This window comes from Mytilus galloprovincialis, chromosome 1 (genome assembly GCF_965363235.1).
Source record: "Mytilus galloprovincialis chromosome 1, xbMytGall1.hap1.1, whole genome shotgun sequence".
NCBI lineage: Eukaryota > Metazoa > Mollusca > Bivalvia > Mytilida > Mytilidae > Mytilus > Mytilus galloprovincialis.
The window spans coordinates 98,638,813-98,659,007 of NC_134838.1; the positions used below are offsets into that span (position 1 = coordinate 98,638,813).

The 20,195-nt window shown below is 32.5% G+C and overlaps 1 protein-coding gene across 2 annotated transcripts in view; it reads right to left on the reverse strand.

The window, feature by feature from the left end:
• LOC143046671 (cAMP-dependent protein kinase catalytic subunit alpha) overlaps positions 1 to 20,195 on the reverse strand; it is an 88,230-nt gene that overhangs the window by 55,672 nt on the left and 12,363 nt on the right. For both annotated transcript variants that reach the window (XM_076219794.1, XM_076219800.1), the window contains exon 2: positions 9,567 to 9,707. In XM_076219794.1, coding sequence (XP_076075909.1) covers positions 9,567 to 9,675 — 109 coding nt within the window. In that variant the 5' untranslated portion in view covers positions 9,676 to 9,707. The remainder of the gene's footprint in view (positions 1 to 9,566; positions 9,708 to 20,195) is intronic.

Genomic DNA, 20,195 nt, shown 5'->3' on the forward strand with positions numbered 1-20,195 from the left:
TTGTACATATATCTCACACGCATAGCATACAAGAGTGTAACGACCTCGATGACCTTGGTTTGGAACTGTTAGGTCTTTGATGTAAGTGAGAAATGAGAAAAAACCAACACTTTTAATAGAGCCTATGAACACTTTTGTATCATCGATCCAGAGTATCTTCTATATAATGGAATTATTAAAAATAAAAAAAAAACGTAATTTAGAAGAGGATATTCTTTAAACCTATATGATTACGTTTCGTAGTAACAACCCTGATCTCGTTTATGACCCTGTGACCTAATACGATGGTACTTATATGGTATTACTGGTATATTAAATGGACTTTCTTAGTCACTGTTAACTCGAAAAATTACAGCGCCCTCTTACGGTCATTGTCCTCCAGAGGAGCGATCGAAGTGAGTAAAATATAACGACTGGATTATTCGGGTCAAGTCACTGTTCCATCGTCGACATTAGTTACATATGGTAATGCAGTTGATATTTTAAGATTTCGTTATACTAAAAGTAAACGAGAAACGATATCTTAATTTAATCACATTGTCGTTGAAATTCAAAATTGTGATTTTTCGACAGGCGTTAGAGGTACGGACAATCACGGACTCTTTTTTCTGTCTTTTCTTTCTATTTTTTTTTTGTTATAAGTTTCTTTGGTAATTAAACTTATTTTCCTCTATTCCAAATGTTATTGCTATTACCCATATATTCTTAAAAAAGTAGTGTTTTTTCGGAGGGGGGGGGTATACCTCAAGAACATGTTTTTGTTGTTGCAAATCGAGAGAAATAACTTGAGGTCGACGAAAGTAAGGCATACAAATAGAACAAAATTGACATACCGTAGCGATATGTCCCTATCTATCTCTATCGAACATTTAACGTCAGGTAAACTGAAGAAAAAAACTGAAATAAATATGTTTGCATAATCAAAAACAAAAACGACTCGACTGAAATATGCAAGACGAACATCGCATGTGTTTAATGGTTCTTAATAACATTTTAGAAGTTCAAATGACTGCGACTGAATGATTTATTGCTAAAGTCTTAATGAATTTGTCATGACTAAAATAACTTAAGTTAGAAATAAAAAAAAATAACTGGTTATTCCCCTTTGCCCGAAAAATCAGAGGGGAAGGTGTGAAAAAATAGCCCAACAATTATTTATATACTAGTATTATAAGCTGAAGTTCAGGTTCGTTTAGGTTAAAAGCTATCAAAATTTTCAAATTCAACAGCAATAATTGTAACTCACTTTTCAGCCGCAAAACCCTGCACTCGTTGGATTCCCTTAGTTGCTTAAGAGATTGCATTTTGCCACAACAATCAAAGTTCTTCAATTTAACGTTAAATATAATACTTTAAAATATTAATATTAAGAATTTATTTTCAATTTTTTTGTCTAAATTTACATCACGAATATAAGCCGGATACAGGATGCATTAGAACATTGACTGTATAACTTCAGGCGAATAACCTATTAAATAATCACCATAATTTAAACAATATAAAATATTATTAATATAGATTATTAATCCCTACAAACATATAAATTAAGTCATTGTTAACATCTGCTACGTTTCCTTGTGCAAACTTGCATACATTTACTAAGTAAGATGTAATAAATTTTGACTATTTTTTATTCAAATATGAGGAATAGGCCCGACATTTTTGGACCCCGCATCAGTCATTTCTAAAGGATTTATACAGAGAAGTCTGCTACAGTTCCATATACTTCTAAAAATCGGTATTTTTTTTTAGGTTTCCTTCTGAATAAACTGAATTTGGTAATTCACAATCAATAATGAATTAAGATGTAAGATATGTAAACGATTTCCCCGTTAATGACACAATTTATTTATTGCCGATTGCACGTAAAGCGGCAAATATGTCATGCATTAAGGACGAGAACAAATTAATAATTATTACAAAAGGAAATTCTACAGGGAAAGTCGACCAAGATGAAGGATAGGGAAATTTAGAAAACGAATGAAAATAAGTTTTCTTTGGATTGGGGTCGAGGTAACAGCCATCAAGAAAGACACCAAAGAGATTTTGAAATTGGGTACTCAGTGGCGGATCTAGAAACAGGGTCCACTGACTGCCTAAGGGGGGCCGATTCCGTCACGCTTCAGTGATTCCCTGTATAACCAACCAAAATTTTTCTGAAAAATGGGGGGGGGGGGGGGGGGGCGGCGGGCCCCCTGCCCACCCTAAATCCGCCTCTGGTACTAGTATCTAATTTGCAGAAATCGAGACAATCTTCTTACATGTGTCAAGAAATTTTGTTCTGGCAAGGCTCTGTATTTATATAGCTAAACATCAGCGTATGTATATATATCCCCAACATCAAAACGAATGCCTGACTTTGGAAAGGGTTTGCCACCGAACGAGAGAAATCCATAGATGACAATATTTGTATACCCCAGTCAGCCCTTTGTTTAATATAAAATTGAGAATGGAAATGGGGAATGTGCCAAAGAGACAACAACCCGACCATAGAAAAATACAACAGCAGAAGGTCACCAACAGGTCTTCAATGTAGCGAGAAATTCCCGCACTCCGGAGGCGTCCTTCAGCTGTCCCCTAAACAAATATGTACTAGTTCAGTGATAATGAACGCCATACTAATTTTCAAATTGTACACAAGAAACTAAAATTAAAATAATACAATACTAACATAGGCCAGAGGCTCCTGACTTGGGACAGGCGCAAAAATGCGGCGGGGTTAAACATGTTTGTGATATCTCAACCCTCCCCTATACCTCTAGCCAAGTAGAAAAGTAAACGCATAACAATATGTATTGAAGTCAATAGAATTGAGATTTTTGTATGTCTTTACAATTGTGAGTGGACAATCCAACAACTGACAAGAACACATAAAAATCTAGCCACAATAATGAGGACTCATTTTCAAGAAATTTAAAACAACATTTAGGATTTCCTTTTTTTCAAAGTCTGATATTAAAAGAATAGTGTTGGAGGTGACCAACTAGTTAAAAAAAAAAGTTAGAAGAGTAAATTTGTATATCATTTCCCTAACTATTGAGTCACAAAAATATCCGAGGTATGCTATTATCAATTTTATCATTAATATCTCTTATTTATCATGATTTTACATTATTACATTTGTGCATAGCTTGATTAAGAACAACACATTAAATCATAAGAACCACGAATGTTTACAGCAGATTTCAGTGAGTTTGTAGCTAGAGGTAATATCTTTGGTTAGCTTGCTTGTTAGCTGAACCGTGAAGTCATTGTTAGGTCAGTTATACTACCCTCCTTTAGAAGTAGCCTAGTCCTACAGACAGATAGATTGGTTATCTGTCAGACTAGTCTACTATTAAAGGAAGGTAGTTTAACTTACCTAACAATGACTTCACGATTCAGGTAACAAGCAAGCTAACCAAAGATATTACCTTTAGCTACATACTCACTGAAATCCGCTGTAAACAAAAACATAACACAGATTTTGCAACTTCACAGTACATGACATCATAAGTGGTTGTTGATCTAAGAGGCATAACTCTAATTCATCTGTTTAAATTCTGCTGATGTCCGTATGAAGGTTTTCCAATAAAAGTAATTTGATATATAGTTTTTACTGAAGTAATGACAGCATTCCTTTTAAAGTCATATGAAACAAGTTTCTTATCATTACGTGCAGTAAATTATTGAACCGATGTATTAATGTGTTCTTAACATTTATAACTAAGTCCTCTATAAAAATAAGAAGATGTGGCAAGAGTGCCAACAAGACAACTCTCCATGTAAGTCGAAATCAATGTATAAAAAGTTAACAATTACAGGTCAATATACGACCGTTAACAGGAAGACTTGGCACACACTCAACAGCAGGCTATAAGGGGGCCACCAAATGACTAGTGAGAAAAAAATCAAACACGAAAAAGAACGGTCTAATATATATAAAAAAAAAACAAAAAAAAAACAGAATCACCTATGAACCACACCAACAAACGACAAACACTGAACAACAGGCTCCTAATTTCGATAGCTTAATTGACAAAGTTCTATGAACACTGAACCATGGAGAACGTCAAAAAGTAAGATGATAGTACGTCCTGTTTAACATCGCCACATTCTGTATGTGCATGCCCAAAGTCGAGATCCTGTAATTCAGTGGTTGTCGTTTGTTGTTGTATATCATATTTGTTGTTTCTTCATTTTGTACATTAATCAGGCCGTTTGTTTTGTCGTTTGAATTGTTTTATATTTATCGTTCTGAAGCCTTGTAAAGCAGACAATGCTGATTTGCTCATTGTTGAAGGTCGAACGGTGATTGATATTTGTTAATTTCTTTGTCATTTGGTTCTGTCTTTTGAAGATTTATCTCATTAGCAATAATACCACAGTAACTTTGTCACAACAGTTGTTACATGGTTTGGTAAATTAAATTGAGTCTACCATTGTCGATTACTAGCTACCACGTGTGTTTACCGTAGTTATTTTGAATGGTAGGTCCATTTCAAAGATAAATTTAACCATTTTATAAGTATATAAAACATATTCACTTCTTTTTTTTTTTAATTTAAAGTTTCATATAACTAAAAACTGCGTCATATTTGCCATTCCTTTATGAATATATTTCAATAATTGTTTAGCTCGAAGTCAACTGTACGTATTAAAAGCAACAAACAATCAATAAATTGTCTAGATTCATATTTTTCGCACTGAAATTTTGGAAATTTATCTAATTATTCCTTACTTTTTTTAAAATAATAATACCTTGCAAGCCGTTTTAAAGCGTTCATGTATGACTAGGGCGTGAATATTAAGTAAACATAAAATTAAGTGCATGTAAGTCTACATAAACTTCTTTTTTATTTCTCATTTATTTCTCGAGTTGTTCTTCTTTGATCGTGATGCGTCATTACTCAATAACCTCGTGTTTAACATTTCCTTTTGATATGCATACTCAATTATTGTCGACATAGAGAAACTAGGGAAAACGTACTCAAGATTGAAGCAAAACATCAATGCATAGACAGTGCATCGATGCTTCTCTCTTTTACATAAACCATTAGATCAATAGTGTGTAACAGGTTCTAACAGCAATAATATTCATAATATCTTCCATAAGTGATCATAAGTAGAGCATTTTCTCGGATTCTTCTTAATCACTACTTAGTATAAAGAATTTCCTCAATCAGATTACAAATAGAGACCGTATGACATCAGTTCAATTAAGTGTCGAATTCTTTACAAGTTCTAATAAGTATATATTAAATTAGATATCATTGGCACTCCATTAGCGCGATCTAAGCTTATTAGACAGGAGAGATTACTCAACATGAAATCGTACAGCATCGTCCGATTTTCTTTTATATGATTGTTTTACAAATTAAATTTCTGATGATGGGTTTCTGTTGTGTTTCATCATTGTGTTATATAAGATGAATATTTTCGTTTTTCCCTCTTCTTCCTACTTTCTCCTTTATTGAGAAAGCATAAATATTAGATTTATGGAAAATTATCTTTTGTTAATGGCTAAAAACACATGTTTTCCCCAAGAACAATGACTGTTTGGAACTCTTTACCAACAACAATAGCTGAGGCTCAAGAGGGAGCTTTTAACACTTTCTATCTAGTCATTTGCCAAGTAAGTCAAATGTTGGAATGGAACTGTGCCGGCGGAATTATATCCCTGGTACCGCCACGGAAGCCGGATTGGTTCAGGTCAGATGAACGAAAAGCAAATCCCCTTTATTATTTTTTTTCTATCATACTTTATACTTGCTTGTATATTTTAAGTTTATCTTACAAAATTACTCTTTTTCTTGCGCCGACCGGAAGCCTTGAGTATTGGTAAAGTTTGACAGTTCAATGTACAATGTAGATGTAGATGTTAAGAAGCATTCCGGCATTTCCGAGGTAATTATTTCAAGCATAAATAGGATCAGGGTAAAAGGTTAATGACATGGGAGACTTTTTAGTGATAATGCGTTGAATATTATAATGCTGACAGGTATACTGATTAAAAAACAGAAAGATGTGGTATAATCAGCATTGTCTCCACCAGAGACAATTATAGTTCACCGTACGGCCTTCGACAGTGAGCAAACCCGATATCGCACAGTCAGCTATAAAAGGCCCCGAAATGACACTGTATATAAAGATTCAACATTTGTTATTTATATGAACATTTGATATTTCATATCAAAATGGAAATCATAATGCATTGGTTTGGTATGTAGATTTCGTGATGCCTATCAATGGCTTTTAATTGTATGAATAAATATTCTTATTTATTTGTTGAAAATAAATTTACTATATTTGTCAGATACATAAGTGCACTTTGAAAAAAATAATGTTATAACATAGTAAAAATATTTACCGTCTTCATCATAGTTTTTGTTTTTTTAACGTGGAACTTTCGAAGTAAGATAGTTCGTGTATTTGAAGATACCTTCTTTCACCTTCATTTACATTACGGAACAAAGCGAAGTTCGTTCCTACTGTTTCAGTCCTGAGCTACTTGCTTAACTCAAAAGTATAGCTATATCATTACCATAGACCTTACCCTAATCATTCATATAAAACTGACATATAACCCTTACATAAAAGAGTAATTTTTTGTATTGACGTTAAGCACGTTATTGCGTCAATACCGTGTAATCAACCAGTCCACACTAATAAACATTTTTTCTATAAAATCATAACAGTTAAGTTATATAAAACTTATATTCATAAACTAGACAGGTAAATACTATTCCGAAAAAAAAGTACAAATTGTTTTATCATATTTACGATAGTCTAAAATAATGACAACATATTGACAAAACGTCAAAAATATGCGTGTCAGACGTAACAGACTATACGCATATATAATCACTTTAGCAGGGGTGTTTGTGTTCTTTAAAATTGTGATATATTCACGAAAATTCGAATGAATTATATGCTTTATATATAAAGTATTACAACATTACTGGATATGCGTTTCTGATACGACCAACGCTATTTTTTGGCAAAAACAAATAGTGTTCATTATGGTCAGAATTTGGAAGATGTTAAGTTATCAAAATGTGTAGGTTTTAAAATATAAAATTATATGATATTTCGTTTGTGTAAATTAGGCTAAAAAAAAGTACATACATAAACCATATCAAAATCGAATTTTTGCAGCACTCACACTACTTATAAAAATGCAACGGCTTCTGGCAAATGTCTTGCAAGATGTCCAATGTCGGATTTCGCCGTTTTTTACAAATAAATTGTCATTTGCGACGTTATTTATTGAAAATTTAGATTACTAGCATGCTAAATAGTGCTTTTCCGTAATTGTGCTTTAACTTTACAAAACAGCTACATACTTTTTGATAACTTGGGTAGTCATAACGACTTCGTTTTCAAAGGAATGAAATGTCTTGCAAGTTTGTCCACTGGACGATTTTCGTACGTTTTCAACGTTGTTGATTCGGGGTACGCTATTTATGGTGGATCATCTGTATATATTTCCTCAGTTAAAAATTTCTTGATAGTCAGATACTATCAATAAGGCCACAAAGTATATAAAAAATCCGATGACTGGGTTTGTTCGTTGGTATGAGGTTCTTAAGGTGTGAAAAAGTTTTGTATCACAAGACGATAACAAATCATCCTTATCAATTTTTCAAATTTGGGAAGCGTTAAACTGCGATTTTCTATCTTAATTCTCTGCAAATAGATGCATATGTATAGAACTTGAAAATGAAAATAAAATTTGGCCTAAGGCGTGGCTACATACCTCTCCACATCATACAAAGCTTGTAAACATACGAGATAAATTATAATTAACTTTTTTTTCTGACAATCGTTTCATTTCTTAATCTAATTGTACAGCTATTAAAGAAAGTATAGTGAATTTTATAAGCAAGACCCGTTTTATATCTTTATATTAAAGCAAAATATATATCTTCCTTCTTTTCGGATCTAAATGTGGAAACATAACAATTTATTACGTTTTATGTCAGTTGATCTCTGCTAGAGAGTTGTCTCATTGGCACTCACCATACCGCATATATCTTCTCATTTCATATCTAGACTTATGCATTACCCAAATACGAAATATATTTTGTTGTTTGTTGTGTTACTTTCATGGAGAAATATTCCATGCCGCATATTCAGTACAACCAAACATTAAGACGTATCCAATTGATGTGCAAAACAAAAATTGCAAGCGAAATACAAAGCTTATCCAAAATAATCGGTCGCCGTAAAACGTTAAAATTTGACGTTACCATTTGAGACGTTAATGTCATTCTTCTTCAAATTTTCATTGAATGCCATTGAACCAGGATAAACTGTGCAGGAAAATAACATCAACATGATGTGATTAAATTACATTGGAACAGGACTTAAAGTATTTTAAAAACATATACCAGTATGCTGCTGGGCAAAATCTAAGGTTTAATGGCCACGGAGCAGGACTAAACAGTTTATGACATGCGACAAAGATGAAAGTGTAATAAAACATAAGAGGTGCATGTCATGCAGGAACATGTAATGTATGCTTATGGTCCAAGACAGAAGGTGTAAGACACCGAAATGGATTTAAAGTATTAGAGGACACATTAGAATCATTTGACGTTTCGTCAGGAATTAAGTATGAATATATGACTTGGTGTTTGATCTATCCCAATAAGACAACAATCCGTCTAGATGGCAATACACAGTCTTAGACAATATATAACTATGTCTATAATACACTCTAATAATGTATATCAAAGAATGCTTACAGTTACTAAAAGTCAGGCAAAAGGATTTTTAGAAATGCTAATATGAAATTATACAGTCCTACATTCTAATGTCGGTTACTGTACTTCACAGACGATACGATTGTAAAGTACTATATACCGGACAAGGTCTAAATGGTATGACATTGCACGTAAAATCAATGTGAATGACATAGGGCCTTGACTAAAGAGAAAGAAATAGGTTCATGACTAAAATTGTAACTCATTAAACCAGGACTAAAAACCGTTCGACATTGTACCATGATTTAAAGTGTTTAATATTGGACCATGACTTATTCGTATGTGGACCATGAATAAAAGTGTATGACATTGAACAAGTACTTAAACTGCTCGACATTAAATCAGGACTAAAAGACAGTGTATAACATTAACTGGACCATGACTCAAAGTGCATTACATTGGACCATGACTCAAAGTGCATTACATTGGACCATGACTCAAAGTGCATTACATTGAACCATGACTCAAAGTTCATTACATTGAACCATGATTCAAAGTGCATTATATTTGATAAGGAATAAAAGTTAATGATACTAGACAAGGACTTTAAGTGTAGGCCATTTGAACATTACTGAAAGTTTCGGTCACTGGACCGGGACTTAAAGTGTATGATATTCCGGACGCCATGACTTAAAGTGTATCACAATGGACCTTAAAGAGTACCATATTTTAACCCATTAGACCGGTCTTTTGTACAAACTTTATCCTGAAACATCTGATTTTAACATAGTAGAACATTTGCATGTAAGAAAATAATTCATATTTTAGATCAAACATATTACAAACAAACAAAAAACGATGTAAATTGTTTATACTTACAGAACTCTATTTGTTGTTTTGAATACCCCTCCGAGTCAGCAGATTTACTGTCATGTTTACTATGTCCATGTTTCTGTCCACCAAAAATTTTATGGATAAAATCGCCCATTGTCTAAAAAGCTGATTGTCTTGTTCTCATTCCTTCAAAATACAAATTGAATGTAAATGATACACAATAAACGAATCAATCCATACTGTAAAGAAATACATGTATCGATTATAAATTACAAGGTCGATGTGGTTCCACTAACTCAAGAGAAATATAATAACTTTCACATCAATGATAGCATTTATATGCAATTAAAGGAGATATTGCATATAAGTCAACAAAACAGCCACCAAATGGCACTAAAAGACATAAAAAAAAGTCGTCTGGAGGTCAACTTATAGTCTTCAACAATTAAGTGTCTATACAATTTATCAAATTTTGAATTGTCCAGAGTCTAGAAAACATGTGAATGAAAACAAAACTTTACAAATATCTTCCATTTATTCTTTAAATGACAAAATACATGAAGATATAACATTGGAAACTGACGAGGTGTCTGACCTGGAATCTTGTTTTGTGTCTAGTTATATGATAACAAAGAGGTAGGATCGATTTATCATGTATTTGTTACACTCGCTGTCTAAATCTTAAAGTTGTCAAATCCTAATTGAAATTTGACATTAAAAAGTCACATTTTATATTTATTTTTTTCAGTTTTACCAATTACCATAGACACAAAATGTTATCCACAATGCTATACGTGTCCGTTTCTTCTTACTGATCACTGTTCTAAATGATTACTACTATTTGTTATTTTTATTTGAGACATATTGTGATGTGTTTGAAAAAAGAAACAGACTAAGGTTGTTTTTGTTTTTATCAATGTAACACGTTGTATTGTTTATTTGTGTTATTTAGTAACATTTCTATTGTTTTTACTCTTGATATTTCTAAAAATATCTTATAACTTATATCTTATTCTATATTTTATATATCATAACTTATATATTATATATCATAACTTATATCTTGTATATTGAATTTTACGTTTTGTTTTTTATATGTCATAACTTATATCTTATCATGATATTGAATTTTACATCTTGTATTCTATATCTTATATTTCATATCATGGTTTAGTAAAATTTTGCATCGATGGACGTTTCTAACTGAAATGAATTACAACAAGCCTGTAATAGGTATTCAAAGTCAATAGAATTATTTTCATAACAGTGTGGACAAGACCATTTCTTGGCGCGCCCAGGTTGTCAATTTAGTGGGTCAGATTAGTTGAACAATCGCCCTCTTTTCATATTGTATGTGTGATAGAAATTTAAACTGTGGGGTCGCCAAAGGTTCTTAACGACAAAATCATAAAATACGAATATCTAGCAGAGAACTAAACCGCGTGTATTGATTTTAATGTTGAATACTAAATCTTTCTTTTTTTCTTCTCGTGCACCTGCATGTACTTTACTCTTTTATTCTATTTAAATCCCAACTGGAAAGTCTCTGACAGCATCTGAAGGAGTGTTAAATCACTGTCACCGATAGCCGATGACAAACAAGTTACAGGTAAATGATTCAGTATCATTACCAACATAAGTATTGCGGTTGTCCACGCTGTTATGAAAATGATTCTATACAGTTTGATCTGTGGATGCATAGAATGTGTCCTTGTGCATGCAGTGTATACCGTTATATTTTTACAGTTAGGGTTTTTTTTTTGCCTGTGAGAGAAGTCTTCATATATAGAATGAAATTCAAAACAGTGTGGCTGTGCCATTGATTGACACATTAAATTCATCCATTGACTGGGACAATTTATGTGAACGTTTGTATGTAACGACCACTGCTCACTATGTACTTTTTAAAGACACTTAAGCTATGGGGTCACCAAAGGTTCTCAACACCTTAATAAAGTAATTCGAAAAATTAATCAGAAATAACACGATGTTTTGATTTATATCAATAATATAAATCAAAACATAAAGGTTATTCCTGATTAATTTTTCGAATTATTTTATAATTAAAGGCGCTAAGAAACCTTTGGTGACCCCACAGTTTAAATGTCTATCGTAGGTACGTCGTGAACAGTGGTCGTTACAGACAAACGTTCATGTAAATTGTACCAGTCAATGGATGAATTTAATGTGTCAATCAATGGCCACAGCCACACTGTTTTGAATTTCACTCTATATAATATAAGTTTATCTCAACCAGAATTATGTTTTTTTTTGAAAGACAAAACTCAAATTTCGTCAAAGTCGGGCAAAAATACAGATTTAAGCTATCTTCCGTCTTAAGATACCGATTTTTTTAAAATTAATTGTTGTTTGCTTAAACATCTAGTGGCAAATCTTTCATGCATGTTTAAGACGAGAACAAAGTAACAAATATAAAAGGTAGGCACTGCAATAAGGGTGGAACATAAGGGAGTATTGGATACAGAAAAGAAATTAACTGATAAAGTGTTTGCGTTGATTCTGGGATCATTATACTTTAAGTATAATAGTCCCAGGTTAAATTAAAAGTCATAGTTTCGTTAGAACCTCAAAATACATAGAACTGTGATGCAGTCAATTAAGTGAATAAAAACTTCTTGAAAATGGCCCTGGTGAGTTATAAATTCGGGTGACATTGATCCTCCCTTGTTATTTATGACGATTTTTGCATTTCACAATTACAAATTAAAACTTCATTAAAAAGAGTCCGGGAATAGATGACCACAGATCAATTAGACTGCGTTTTAAAAGACGAGAGTTTTGCATCAATAGTCAACTTTGATTGAACCTGGTATTTAACCCACACAACACTCTCAATCTGCTACTTTATAGCCTATTTCGGGAGTTTTATAAATCCATTACTGTGCTGTAATGCTCATCCTTATATAATAATGACAATATGTTCATATCATACCTAAGTCGATTGAACGTCCTTGTAGGAATAATCAATTGTAAAAAATAAAATTGCATACGTCAAAACTAGAATTAAAGATGCTTAATATGCAAACTAAAAACCTTATACAAACTAAAATCCATAGATCTATATATGCACTAAACTAAGTAATAAGATAAAACTACTGTTCTATACATATACATTTTTTTCATATAAACACTCCACATCGGCGTAACCAAAAGGGGGGTAGTGGGGTTTAGGTGTCGGAAACCCCCTTTTTGGGGGACGATCAATGCATTTAATTGACCGGGACATATGGTTGGAATCCGCCCTTTATCCTGGATTGGGTCATCGTTTTAAAAAAATGGTTGGATCCGCACCTGCTTCATGATTTAGTTAGAATGAAATTCAAAACAGTGTGGTTGTGACCATTGATTGACAAATTAAATTCATCCATTGACTGGGACAATTTAGGTGAACGTTTGTATGTAACGACCACGGCTCACTATGTACTTTTTAAAGACACTTAAACTATGGGGTCACCAAAGGTTCTCAACACCTTAATAAAGTAATTCGAAGATTTAATCAGAAATAACACGATGTTTTGATTTATATCAATTATATAAATCAAAACATAAAGGTTATTTCTGATTAAATTTTCGAATTATTTTATAATTAAAGGCGTTAAGAAACCTTTGGTGACCCCACAGTTTAAATGTCTATCGTAGGTACGTCGTGAACAGTGGTCGTTACAGACAAACGTTCACGTAAATTGTCCCAGTCAATGGATGAATTTAATGTGTCAATCAATGGCCACAGCCACACTGTTTTGAATTTCATTCTATTGATTTTCTACTACAAATATTTCAGATTACCAAGAATGTGTCATTTCATTAAAACAAGGAGATCATCCTCCAATGTAAATGCTTCAATCGTTTGTATCTCTTGATTGGCAAACTGCTTAACATATTGCAATTCACTTGGGAAAATATTTAGAAGTACATTCGTTATCAAAAACTGATAGACGAAGAGTTACAAGAGTTATCTAGCCAAAGGGTATAGATTATAAAATATAACTGTTTGTCCTACAGGTAACAACAATAGCATTTTTAGATATATATATATAGACTAGAAAGTTGATTTTTATACCCAAATATTGATAGAATTAAAGAAGAAATGTTATAATAGTATCTTTAGTCCGAAATTGTATATGGTTTCTCGTTGCATTTCTTGGCGCAATTTTTATTTGTCTCCCTTGTCAATCGATTTGGCACTTTTGAATAACAACAGTGGAAATCGTCAATTTTGTAAGTTATTGAAAGGATCAGCGAGCCACCCACTCAAACGCCCGTTACCTTCCCATCCGTTGGACAACCCGGTTGAAAATAGTAATGCTGTCTTCCAACTCCGTGAATGATGTTCATTTAGTTTGCCAAACAAAGATATGTTACTCATTTGACTTGCTTCAACTTCGGCTTTAACTGCGCCCAATAAAAAACCCATGTAGAAATCAATGCTATATCTATAGACTTGTGATGCTGATGTAAAAATCTCAAGCTTAATAAAGTCTTGTGGTTTTTTTTTTTATCCGCGTTAATTTTTGTATTACTAGTATCTCCTGTGGACTTTTCTGGATTAAATTCCTTTTTACACACAGCAGCGACTGTTTTATCATATTTTTTTCAACCGATCATATAAAAAACTTAAACTCGCTACTCCTGAAAAACAAGCTGTGCTGTCAGCTAGTGCTCTCAAACAATACCATGCTATAAGTATTTGGTAATCAGGAAGCTGATGACTGATATATTGGAAAACACTACAAACAGTGTAACATGCAAGTGTGAAGCTTGATACAAAAATTCAAGAAGCTCTGATAAGTAGTTTTTGAGGAAAAGAAAATTTAACGATGATCATATTACGTAAGAATGTATAAATAATTGGTAAGATAGTAAGTTGGAACTAAACACTTTGGAAGTTGAGTTTCCACATCCAATTGACATCGCCCTGTAGTAGGTAGTTTCACATTAAATTTGAACCCTGGTTTTGATTGCTGATTAAACGGATGTTAAAAGACGAGAATAGATTCAACAGTTAATCCAATTGGAACATTTTAAAAGAGATTCAACAGGGATGAATGAAGAAACTATTTGGACTGACCCTAGTTATATAGAAAGAGATAAGGGCTGAAATTCTCCCTTGCAAAAGTTCAGTTTGTGTCTCTCAAAGAGTTCTTACAGCGGTCAAAAGAACGTTGCAATCTCCCTAACAGTGGGCAATGATTTTGAGGTTCACATTTAAGGAATGACTGTAATATTTTTTCTGTCTATGAAGAAATAACATAAAAAATTTGGTGCACACTGAATAACGCGCGTAGCGGGTTATTTAACAGTGTGCACCACATTTTTTATGTTATTTCGAATAGACAGAAAAAAATATTACAGTCATTTCTTATAATATAATTCTAAATTCCATTTTAAACCGTAGAAAACCATGAAAAAAACGTTGATGACGTCGCGGTCACATGACTAAATTATGTCTATGGGCTCATAACAAAATAACGTCAGTCAATCAGAAGACGCGTTACATCCAAAATCAAATTATTCCGACATAACGTCGTTAAAAACGGACGTTTTCTCAGTGTGGGTATAATTTCCGGACAAAAGACAAATAGTCATATTTATACACCCCATCATCCTTGTGTTCCGTATAAACGGATATTTTGATCTTTAATTATAATTAAAATAACATCCTTTACAAATTAAAGTTACATATGATTCATAATACATTTTCATCAACTTTGTGTTATGCCAAGTTAGTTCACGTTATCAATTTGTTACGCCTGTTTGTTTTTTTTTGTTTTTTTTGTTTTTTTTTTAATATTACAATTATAATTTTCCTAATTCTTTATCAAGTATTCAATACAACGCTATGCTAAAATCATTTTCAACACAATCAGAGACTCTGGGTTATGACACATGAAACATCTCCCAATATGTTCAAACTTATTCTCATTATTCTAAAATCGCTTTGGATTAACAATAACAAAACTAGATGATTAACCCTAAAACGTGCAAATGATTTTAAGCAACAAAAATGATTCATACGGAATCATAAATGAAATGATGACGGAAAAAGAATCTTGTAAAGATAATCATAAAAAAGCGTCAATTAAAGTTCCACAATGGATTGCCAAATGAATGAACCCGATCAATACTCCATTCAACAGAAATCAAACGTTAAACACCAAAAAGACTCCGGGAACTGTCGTCCAAGTCTCGTCCAAGTCTCTAGTTAGACATTCGCATTGTGATTCCTACGGTTGCAAAATACACAGGAGACTTTCCTCTTATCTTAGTATTCTGGAAACACGAAAAACATCTAACTTGTAATTCACTTCTCGTTAGGAATAATTGGCAGTCTGAGGCCACTGGAGAATTATACTGTTAAGTGCTGTGATTTCAAGTGAATTAATAAAAATATATCGAGAAACAATGTGTCTACAATGACCAAGTCTGACCAGTCAAATGTTGGACGTTTTTGGTGTATAAAATGATAATTCATTTCCATGAGGATATTAGTGCCATAACGAGGGAAACTCCTCTCACCTAATTCATCTTTCCTTGATCCATTAGTTCAACTATATATATACAGAAGATTATGGGAAGGCTTTTACTGTGTGTTAGGTTGAACATATGAGTTTATTTATCTATGAACATTTCTATTTTTGAAAGTTTATCTTCTTCAGGGGTAAAAGTTATTTGTCATTTTGGTTTTCTTTTCATTTGAGTTTGACCCAGTCCTGAGATATTTGCCCACTTCTCTTGTAATAAAAAGTAGGGTTTTTTCAGTCAATTGTGTAATTTTTGTGTAAAATTTTCAAACTCTTTATTGCTTTTTTGCTTTAGAATGTTGTTATTTGTTATTGTTCTTGTACTAAAGTATCTTGGGACGAGTTATAGTTTGACAAGTAGCTTATGTCTAACATTGAAACTTGTATGATGACAATATTTACTGTTGACCTATGGAAGTCTAAAGTTATTCATACATCAACTGGTGTTAAATCCTGACCTGTCCGGTTTTTCAGTGATCTTTTAATTCAAATTTGGAATATTTTATATCGGCAATAGCACGTCTCTCTTTTTCATTATAAATTTACATCCATCTATTATGTACCGTCATCCCTACAAAAACCTGCATTTACATAAATGGTAATAACTCTAATTAACGCCATTACAAACTATTCCCATTGACTATATGTCAATCAATGCATCCTTACAAAATCTAATGCTACCAAGTATACAATGTATCCTTGGGAAAAAATAGTGATCAGGCTGTTTCCAATGTATCCTTGGAAAAAACGAATGATACTTTTTTCAATGTATCCTTGGAAAAAACTAATGATACTATTTCCAATGTATCCTTGGAAAAAACTACTGATACTATTTACATGTATCCTTGGAAAACACTAATGATAGCATTAAGGAGGGGGAGGACAGGGGGGTACCCTTCTCCCTTCTCCCACCCCTCTTCTCCTTTCTCCTACCCCCGTTCTCCTTTCTCCCATTAGAATAAAACATCTCCTTTTGAGATATTTTTTCTGGAAATATTAGAAAACATTTTAAAAGGAGAGATATTTTATTTTTTCTCCTTTCTCCAACTTTTTCTCCTTTCTCCCAGCCTTCCTCTCCTTTCTCCTACCCCCTTTCTCCTTTCTCCCACCGTCTTTCTCCTTTCTCCTACCCCCTTTCTCCCTGTCTCCCTTACCCCTGTCCTCCCCCTCATTAAGGATGTATGGAACTGAATCAGATTCCTTCCCTTAAAGTTCGAAGTAGATATATACAACATATGTGGTGTGGCTCACAAAATGATCAAATGATATTTTAACTTAGTTTTATGGGTTTCTCAGGTGAAAATTGTAACTGCCTATTGAATCTCCGGGTCATAACCAAATAGTTTCCGTATGTCTTATACGATTATTTCTTACAATGGAAATACTATTTGACACATTGTTTAAATTAAGATCTATAAATGATAAGAGAAGTGGTGTGATTTTCATGAGGCAGTACTACCCATCGATTCAAATAACCAAAAGACATGTTAACAAAATCAAAAACTAACAGGTATCTATTATGTTGACAGTATAAACTACACAGTTAACTAAAGGTTTAAGCAAAACAAGGCCGACAAAAAAAATCCGAAGGTGGAGACAGGTTCTCCAAAAGGGTAAGCAGATCCTGCTCTTCATGTGACGCCCGTCGTGTTACTCATGTAAGTATACAGTTGGTGATAAGTGTAATTCGGTATGTCATATCCAATAGCTATGACATTCTAAGAACTTTGTTTTTCTTAAGGCAACTTAAATTCCGGTGATAAGCCCAATAATAGATGATCAGGTAAAAGAAACAGTCCTTTATTTGGACAAACAAGTAAAGTTGTTCATCATTACAAAAATATTCTATCTTTTGAATACATCTTATTTCATCTGTTTTGAAAGGAGATTATAATTTATATAAAAAAAATCTTAAGTATAAGATGAAATACATCAATAAACCCAAGGACATTTTTTCATATGATCCTTATAATATTTTCACTTTGTGATCTCTTGTTTTGAACATATACCTTTGTGAATCTTCAGTGAGAAACATGGTATATATCATTCCTATGTTGATAATTGCATGTATAAATAATGGAATCAACAGGCGGTTTTAAAAGGGACAATTGCATTAAATATTACAAATAGAGGTGTCAAAAACTCATTTTATTCAAGGACATTTAACCTAGTACAAATAGATTAAAATAAGAAGATGTGGTATGAGTGACAATGACACAACTCTCCATCCAAGTCCAATGTAAAAGCAAAATAGAAGGGGTTGTAAGTTCAGCAAGGGTTAATGCCGTTTAATTTATTAACAACACCCAAGAGAAAGTCATTTCAGTAAAGATCATCCATTCAATTTTAAAACGAGTCTATAAACAGTCAGTTCAGTAAAAAATAAGTTACATTTATTTAGCACAGTTGTCTATAGGGAGCAGTCATTTCTACAAAAGTCATATTCAACTGGATTCAGCCCAAGTCTTTAGAAACAGTCATTTTAGTAATGGACAGATTACATGTAACTTAAAACATAGTCAAGAAAAAAATCCACGTAATTTCATAGTTAAACCACCCAGCATATAGTTACATAAAACAATTTCACATTGTTTAAAACTAAAATAGGAAAGTTTTTTATATATAGATGTTCTTAAGAGTGTTGGGCAGATAAATCTCTATCGGAAACTTCTGTTGGGGAAATCGTGGGAGATTATACGGATGTAGGACATTTTCAGTCTAGAGTATAGTCCGGAAAAATTCATGTTATTTCATAGTTAATGCATTTATTTTTATGACATAAAAAAATATCAATTTTACATAAATATAGAACAAAGTTCACTTGTCTTGTCTTTACATAATCAAACTATTGTGATAATGGTTATAAAAACAGTTTTCAAATAATATTTCTATAAACAGATTCAGAAATACAAATATTTTTCAAGAGGACCTTCACGTAACAGTATGTAGAGAATTGTTTTAAGAGGTAGATTAAAGCGTGATGCGAGATCTGCCTAAGGAAAATGAATCAACATGTTAACCATTGCAGGAAAAAAGAACAGTGTAAATGTAGGGACTGGGTAAAATTGTTAAAAAAATAAAATGCGGGACGAGTACAAAAAAACTGAAGTCATGAATGTACATCCATATAGCACCCCTCTTCTTTTTAAAAAAAACCTTGGTTCACGTATGATATAGTCTTGAATATACACCTATGTGTCACCCCTATTTTTAAGTTCATCCACACATGTTATGTTCTCATGATTTTGAAGACTAGACTATATGATATATTACTAACATTAGTAGAAAACGTGTAGTTCTGTTCTTGACAACATTTGATGTTACACGTTAAATTCAAGCTTTTCTACTTGCCGTACACTATATCCAACACATGCAGGATATAGGTACATGCATTAAGAATTTACAAATCAGTATTTTTTTTAAAGGTTATGACCCTCAAATTCTATGCACATATTCAAGTAAATCATAAAATATGACATGTATTTGGTCATAATGACAGATTATTAATAACAATTTTGACAAGTATTTTGAGTTTTAAATATATTATCATTGATATAGTTATTAGCGTCCTAGTTAATGTAACCTCTACGTACTAGTAGATGACTGGAGGATACACAATTTCTTTCCCCCATTTTCATACTTTTTTATTCAGTTTTAAAGCACGTGTTATGCAAGTGGTTGACAGAATTTCATCTGACCACAAACACAAGAGACCTACAGGAATATTTGGAAAGTGACGGTATAACTCTCTTTTTATTTTTATTTCAAAACTTTAGAACAAATGTCCTTATTCCTGTAACTCAATCTGATATCAACATATTATATGCATTTAATAATCTAAATCTTAAGAACAAACAAACAGACTTAAAGATTGAACGTGGCATATCCCTTTTTTCTATTTTAAGTTGTAATATTTTGTATTCTATTAAGTGTTCTCGAAAATCGACATATCAATATTATCATCATATTATAGGTTTCGATAAGATTTGTTTTATACTGTATCGTTTTATCATGATAAGAATTCCATATATAGTGATACTCGTGACTTGATATTCGCTCTTTGCAGTAAACAAGTTATGTCCTTCAAATATCATTAAAAAACTTGAAGGTAATGAAATGTTTTGTTCCAAGG